The sequence below is a fragment of the Orycteropus afer genome, unplaced genomic scaffold (assembly GCF_000298275.1).
Source record: "Orycteropus afer afer isolate SDZICR_OR568_19922 unplaced genomic scaffold, OryAfe1.0 scaffold00296, whole genome shotgun sequence".
NCBI lineage: Eukaryota > Metazoa > Chordata > Mammalia > Tubulidentata > Orycteropodidae > Orycteropus > Orycteropus afer.
The window spans coordinates 1,100,088-1,107,572 of NW_006921883.1; the positions used below are offsets into that span (position 1 = coordinate 1,100,088).

The 7,485-nt window shown below is 42.3% G+C and overlaps 1 protein-coding gene across 1 annotated transcript; it reads left to right on the forward strand.

Moving 5' to 3' along the window:
• The first annotated feature begins 1,238 nt into the window (after positions 1-1,238).
• PELO (pelota mRNA surveillance and ribosome rescue factor) lies at positions 1,239-2,721 on the forward strand. The gene is made up of 2 exons (XM_007951529.2): positions 1,239-1,964; positions 2,290-2,721. Exons 1-2 carry the CDS (start codon positions 1,239-1,241, stop codon positions 2,719-2,721), a joined length of 1,158 nt encoding a protein of 385 aa, XP_007949720.1.
• Positions 2,722-7,485: the final 4,764 nt, after the last annotated feature.

A 7,485-nucleotide genomic window follows, 5' to 3' on the forward strand; every position in this document is an offset into this window, starting at 1 on the left:
GGAAGGGGATCTATGTAGGAGATCCTTGATAGAGAGGGAGAACAATGTGGGACAAAACTCAAAATCATTTGGAGAAAAAAAAAAAAAAAAGGCAAGGGACTTGAATTTCAAAATCAATTCTGTAGCTACATTGAGGTTGATCACACTCTGCTCCCTTCCCATTATCCTCAGCTCTCAGATTAAGTTTGTCAGTAAAGCTCCGGCCCTAAACTCTTGCGAGGAAGATGTTTTTCTGCCCCAAACCAACCCCCACCATAAACATTTCACGGGCTACTGAGCTGCGGAAAGCTGAGACTGCCAAATTTGGATTCTGGGATTCCCAGGACATCAGGTCAAGCAACTGAGAAGTCCACCCAGGGGTAAATTCCACAGATGGTTTCTTCTCTCTCTGGAATCAGTGCGTTGACATCTGGTTTACTCAGATCGTGCACATAGACACGGTTTCTAACCTCAGAAAACAGCTGGGAATTTTGCTCAATGCCCTGGGACGGTGAGCAGGCGTTCATAGAAACCGGTGCTCCAAATACAAGCTCTGACAGGCGGTTAGCATGAGCACGGATAAGGCAGGAGCAAGCTCGAACTTTACTTTGGATCTCTGGGGTCTGCTGTACTTTGGAGAGTTCTCTTTACTTTTAGATACGTTTTAAAATAGGATTTACCCGGAGGAAGGAGGTGTAGAATGGCAATGCACTCAGTTGGAAAATAAATATGTTCAAACATTCTCCTCAGATTCTTCACAAACGAAGAAGGAAGAGGAAACGTGGAAAATCCAAGTTTAGCATTAAAATAAAGGACTTGACTGCAAGGATTCCGTAGATACTTTGTCTAGAGTTGTTGACTAGCCGGGAGCAGATCCCGCTTTAACACGCTTGCAAACGCACAAACTGTGGCCACGCCTCCGCGCCGGAACGTAAAACGTGCGCCGGGAGCGGGCGGGAGGCTGGCTGCGCATGCGTTTTCGTTGCATCAGCTACTTGGTCTGTGCTGGCGGATGAAGCCGGCTGAGTGTACGTGTTTGTACCGAATTTTGTGCACCAGATTGGCGCGGCACGATCAAGACTGAAAAATGAAGGGCTACTAGAGTAAGTACTCCCGTCGGCCGCAAAAGTCGGAGTTAGAATATTTCCTTTCCGCCGGGCGAGTGCTCATCGGAACCGGACCCCGCCCCCTCTCTCCTTCCTTGCCCTTTTCCAGGTAGGGACCCGCTCTTGTTAGGGCTGTGAGGCTCTACCGAGATAATGAAGCTCGTAAGAAAGGACATTGAGAAGGACAACGCGGGCCAGGTGACCCTGGTCCCTGAGGAACCCGAAGATATGTGGCACACTTACAATCTAGTGCAGGTGGGCGACAGCTTGCGCGCTTCCACCATCCGCAAGGTGCAGACCGAGTCCTCTACGGGCAGTGTGGGAAGTAACCGGGTCCGCACGACCCTCACCCTCTGCGTGGAGGCCATCGATTTTGACTCTCAAGCCTGCCAGCTGCGAGTCAAGGGGACCAACATCCAAGAGAATGAGTATGTCAAGATGGGGGCTTACCACACCATCGAGCTCGAGCCCAACCGCCAGTTCACTCTGGCCAAGAAGCAGTGGGATAGTGTGGTCCTGGAGCGCATTGAGCAGGCCTGTGACCCAGCTTGGAGCGCTGATGTGGCGGCTGTGGTCATGCAGGAAGGCCTCGCCCATATCTGCTTAGTCACTCCCAGCATGACCCTAACTCGGGCCAAGGTGGAGGTGAACATCCCTAGGAAGCGGAAAGGCAACTGCTCCCAGCATGACCGAGCCTTGGAGCGATTCTATGATCAGGTGGTCCAGGCCATCCAGCGCCACATACACTTTGATGTAGTCAAGTGCATCCTGGTGGCCAGCCCAGGCTTCGTGAGAGAGCAGTTCTGTGACTACATGTTTCAGCAAGCAGTGAAGACTGACAACAAATTGCTGCTGGAAAACCGGTCCAAATTCCTCCAGGTAAAACAGTCTTACCCAGGGATCTTTAAGAATGGGCAGAGGGATCAGCATAGACTCCTGCTAAAGTTTTATTAAAAATAAAGTAAAGGAAGAAAAAGCCTCTACTTGGCTGGGATTGCAGTTGTAAATGAATGAATGAAATACAGTTCTTTCTTTCTTTTTTTTTTTTTTAACTGTTAATAGCTCCAAATTTATAAAGTAATTTTTGCTGAAACTCTTAAACATATGTAAAGCCTTATTAGTGCTTTTGGTTTTAGGTCATTGTGGGCTGATGAGTGTGTTCCCTAAGAAACTTGTTGTCTAACTTTTGTAATTGTGATTCTAGGTACATGCCTCCTCTGGACACAAATACTCCTTGAAAGAGGCCCTTTGTGACCCTGCTGTAGCTAGCCGCCTTTCAGACACTAAAGCCGCTGGGGAAGTGAAAGCCTTGGATGATTTCTATAAAATGTTACAGCATGAACCTGACCGAGCTTTTTATGGACTCAAACAAGTGGAGAAAGCCAATGAGGCCATGGCAATTGACACATTGCTTATCAGCGATGAGCTCTTCAGGCACCAGGATGTAGCCACACGGAGCCGGTATGTGAGGCTGGTGGACAGTGTGAAAGAAAATGCAGGCATGGTTAGGATATTCTCCAGTCTTCACGTATCTGGGGAGCAGCTCAGCCAGTTGACTGGAGTAGCTGCCATTCTCCGCTTCCCAGTCCCTGAACTCTCTGATCAAGAGGACGATTCCAGTTCTGAAGAGGATTAATGATTGGAACTTAAAATTGAGACTGCCTTATGCCTCACCGCTTCACTGTTACATGTCCTCAGCATCCTTGTGACAAAGCTATAAGAATGTCATTTTTGATTCCCACAGGGATTTCTGACTTATGATCATATAAGGTCACAACCACATTTTCTGATTGGCAGGACATTTATTCAAACCAAAAAATAAACTAGAAAAGAAAGAAATCTCCATGTATTATCATTTATTAATTGGGATAATTTCATATAGGAAGTTATTTGCAGTGCTTAGAAAAGTTCTGTGTATTTAATAATACCTATATATTATTTGGGTTGTATCTTAAAATCCCATGCTGTGTGCTTTGAAATTGTTTTTTTCCATAGGAAAAGTTTTGACCTCATTCTCAGTTTACATTGTGTTTTGTTTTCATTGTGCATAATGTACTTGCACTTCATTTAACGATCCTTTCTGCCTCTACCTCCCTCATACTCCATTTTTTTAATGTTTAAATTTATTGGGTATTTAAATGATAGCCAAACAATGAAGAGACTTTTCTTGAGGACGTTTAAAATATTTTCTTAAGAGACTTGTTAAACAATCACGTGAAAAGTAAACTCTTGGGTTTTTTTAGTTACTAAAAGTAATCATGTTTGCTTTAGAGGATCACTTAATCAACTGTTCTTAGACCATGAGTTTTTGATCTGCCAGAGATTCTTAAGTAACCTAAATAAGGCCTCTTCATTTTTAAAATGAGACCTGAGGTATGGCTTACTGGTCATATGGCTGTTTGGTAGACAAAGCTGAAAGTAGCTTGTAATCCAGACCCCACTTACACACTATTTTTGGTGGGGGATGGGGACTTGTAAAAATTGTATTTAATACTATTTTCTCTTTGTACGTAGCACTAGGCATTGTGCTTCCACATTCTTACTGTACTTTCACCACATTCTATCTTAGGGATGAGAAAAAACTTTCAGAAAGTTTGAGTAACAGGCAATCATTAGTATGTGGAAGTTGACTTGTATTCCGGTAAACCAAAAAGAAAAAAAAACCATTCCCATCAAGTCCGCTCCATTCATGGCGATGGTGCCGCATGTTAGGATAGAAGTACTCCGTAGGGTTTTCTTGGTTGTAATCTTTACGGAAATGATTTGCCAGGCCTTTTATCTAAGGAGCTGCTGGGTAGGTTTGAACCACCAACCTGTAGCTCAGCAGCCAGTCGCAAACTACTTGTGTTACCCAACAGCCTTTGTACTGCCAAAAAAAAAAAAAAAGAAACTGCTGTCGAGTTGGATCCAACTCATAGTGACCCCTTCTTGGATTTCCAAGGAGGTATCACTATGGGAGTAGATTGCCCAATCTTCCTTCCAAGGAGTCGCTGGTGGATTTGAACCACCAGCCTTCTGGTTAGCAGTCAAATGCCTTAGGCACTACACTACCAGAGCTACTGTTATATTTAGGGAATTTCTGCAAACACCAGGGAGTTTAAATGATTTTATTTTCCATGTGCATTTCTAAAAGTCAAGGAGAGAGCCTTAGGGATGGAATTGCTACAAACCTCTACTTGGTGAAATGATTAGGAAATGTTTTATAAAGAAAGTGGTACTTCAGTTTGTAACTACAGAGTCATTTATGACTACTTGAAGTAAAGATATTAAGTAAAATTTTGCTTGTCCTCTCTATGCTGTTGCAGGTGCCAATTCTGGGCATTATTTTTTACAGACTTAAACTAAACTGAATCTTTTTATCTGTAGTTTAGGACACATACATTCTTTAAAATCATACATATTTTTTATAATTACCCCCAGTCCAAAAATAATTCAGATTGTCATTTATTTCATTACAGTAAAAGAATATTTTACTTTAAAGCATTATAAAATCCTTCACATATTTTTATGATAAGGTGTTATTACATAATTTAGGAGGCGTAGAGAATGAGAGAGTACTTGGGTGGTAGGAACAGTTAACACCCTTGGCTGCTAATGGAAATTTGGAGGCTCACATTACCCAGAGGCCTCTTGGAAGAAAGCCCCAGTGGTCTGCTTCTGAAAAGCACTGAAAACTATTTAGCACCGTTCCACTCTGGTACACATGGGGTCTCCTGAATCAGAATTGACTCCAAGACAATTAGAAGTGGATAGAATAGAAACTGCTGAGATTCTTAAGTTTAGAACCTGATTGATAATAAATCATATTAGAATTTTGAGATTTCAGGCATCTGTTACTCTGATAATCCATTCATTATTGGTTTTTCCTACCCTATATTCTGTGGTAAGGAGCTCTGGTGGCATAGTGCCTAAGTCATTTGACTGCTAACCAAAAGGCTGCCAGTTCAAATCCACCAGCTGTTCGGTGGAAGGAAGATGGGACAATCTACTTCTGTAAAGATGTACTGCCTTGGAAACCTGGTGAGAGTCACTATGAGTCAGTCAACTTGATGGCAGTGAGTTTGGTTTTTGGTTTATAATCTATGGTAATAGAAGCCAGGGGAAATTAATCCTATAGATAAATCTAACCAATACATTTTAGGCTATAAATCCACTGTCTGAGTTGATTCCAACCCATAGCACCCCCACATAGGGTTTCCAAGGCTATGAATCTTTATGGTAGCAGACTGCTTTGTTTTTCTCCCATGGAGTAGGGTTCACACCACTACAGTCCAGTGCCTTAACTGCAGCAGCACCAGAGCTCCTTATTTTAGGCTGTGTTTACCTTGGGAACTTTTAAAACTCTTAAGGTGCAGACTGGACCTCAGACTAACCTTTTACCCTAAGAAATGCTGCTTTTCGGTTTTTTGTTTTGTTTTGTTTTTTAGAGGGTCCCCGTCCAGGTAATTGCAATATGCATCAGGATTGAGAATGACTGATTGAGGCCTTGCTCTTCATAAGTGTGGTCTATGGTCCAGTAGCATCCTGCAAGAGCTTATTAGAAACTAGAATACGAAATTATACCCTAGACCTTTTGAATCAGAATCTACATTTTAACACCTCCAGGTGATTAGTGTGCATCATACAATCTGATAAAGAATAGGCAACAGCTTATCCCTTTCATGACCAAAGTATTTTTTGCTTTAAATTGTTTGTTAATAAAATTTTTTTCCATCAGTGGAATACATCCTGAATCATTCATTTAGTGTGTCCCTCTGGACTCCAGGGGAGTAGAACATACATCCCTCTGGGCTCTAGGGACAGGGTTGATGGTATACATAATGTCCCTGTAGATGCTGAGGGCTAGGATTGGTGAGATGCATATGTCTCATAGGCCTATGGGATGTATATTTCCCCATGGACTCTGTTACAGGTTTGTGGGACACATATGCCCTTACAGAATGTACCACCTCATACAAAACTGAAAAACCATACCCGCTGCCATCGAGTCCATTGGAAGTAGATTGCCTGGTTTTTCTTCTGCAGAGTGGCTGGTGGGTTTGAACTGCCAGCCAAATACCTTAGGCACTGAGCCACCACAGCTCCTTCCACCTCATACAATACCCTGTAAAACTAACTAGTGGCACTTGCCCCTCCTGATGACTGCATGTACTATCTGGGGAAGCAGCTCCCCATTAAAACCCAGAGGATGTCCCACGGGTCAGGAAAGGTTATTCTTTTACCAATGAATTTGTAGCTGGGATTGCCAACCATATAAAAAACAAAAAATACACGAGTTTTAAGGTCTTTTAAGAGTTAACTAGCTAGTATTCAATTCTTCTTAAAACCTTTCTAAATCTATTTTTACGTTTTTGAAATACTTAATTTTAAAAATCTTTAAAAATTCCTGTTTTTTAGAAGTTATATTTTATACCATTGTCAAGAGAAGTCTTCCTACGTGCATAGGTAGGAATATCAAAATAGTGGAAAAAAGTACCAATAACCACTTGCTGTTGTCCATTCTAACTCATGGTGACACATGTGCTTCAGAGTAGAACTGCTCGGTAGAATTTTCCATAGCTGTGGGTTCTTTCTAAAGTACATTGCCAGGCCCCTGGGTGGATTCAGGCCTCTTACCCTCTCCACCTGGAGAGTCCAAAGTAGTGATAAGCGAAAACCACTCACGGCCATTGAGACGATTCTGACTCATATTGAACCACCAACCTTTTGTTAACAGCCAAGTGCTTTAACCATTGCACCAAAAAAAGCTCCTTAAAATAGTGATACAAAATCAAACTCACTGCCATCAAGTTGATTCTAACTCAGTGACGACCCCCATTGGGTTTCCAAGGCTGTAAATCTTTATGAAAGCAGACTGCCTCATCTTCCATGGAGCGGCTGGTGGGTTCAAATCACCAACCTTTTGGTTAGCAGCCAAATGCCTTAACTACTACATCACCAGAGCACTCATAAAATAATGATGAGTATATAAAATTAAAGGAGCTTTGGTGGGGTAATGCCTAAGGCATTTGACTGCTAATCAGAAGACTAGCGGTTCAAACCCACCAGCCACTCCTTGGAAGGAAGATTGGGCAGTCTACTTCCGTAGTGATACTGCCTCAGAAACGCAGGTTAATTCTACTTACTATTGCTAACTAGTCTCCAACAAAATGAATCATAAATCTCTGGAAATCATATTGAAATGCCTAGTTCCAATTGCCATTCCTTGAAGAACCATTATATGGTAACAAATGAAAACATCAGTAACATACCTCTCAAATTAATGTCATGGACTACACATTTGCCTTTACCTTGGAAACAAAAGATATGCTTCCTCCCAGATTCAATGAATTGGATTATAAATTGTTTCATTTCTCTGTAGATACATTGTTGTTCCTGCGAGGTGCCCTGGAGTGGCCTG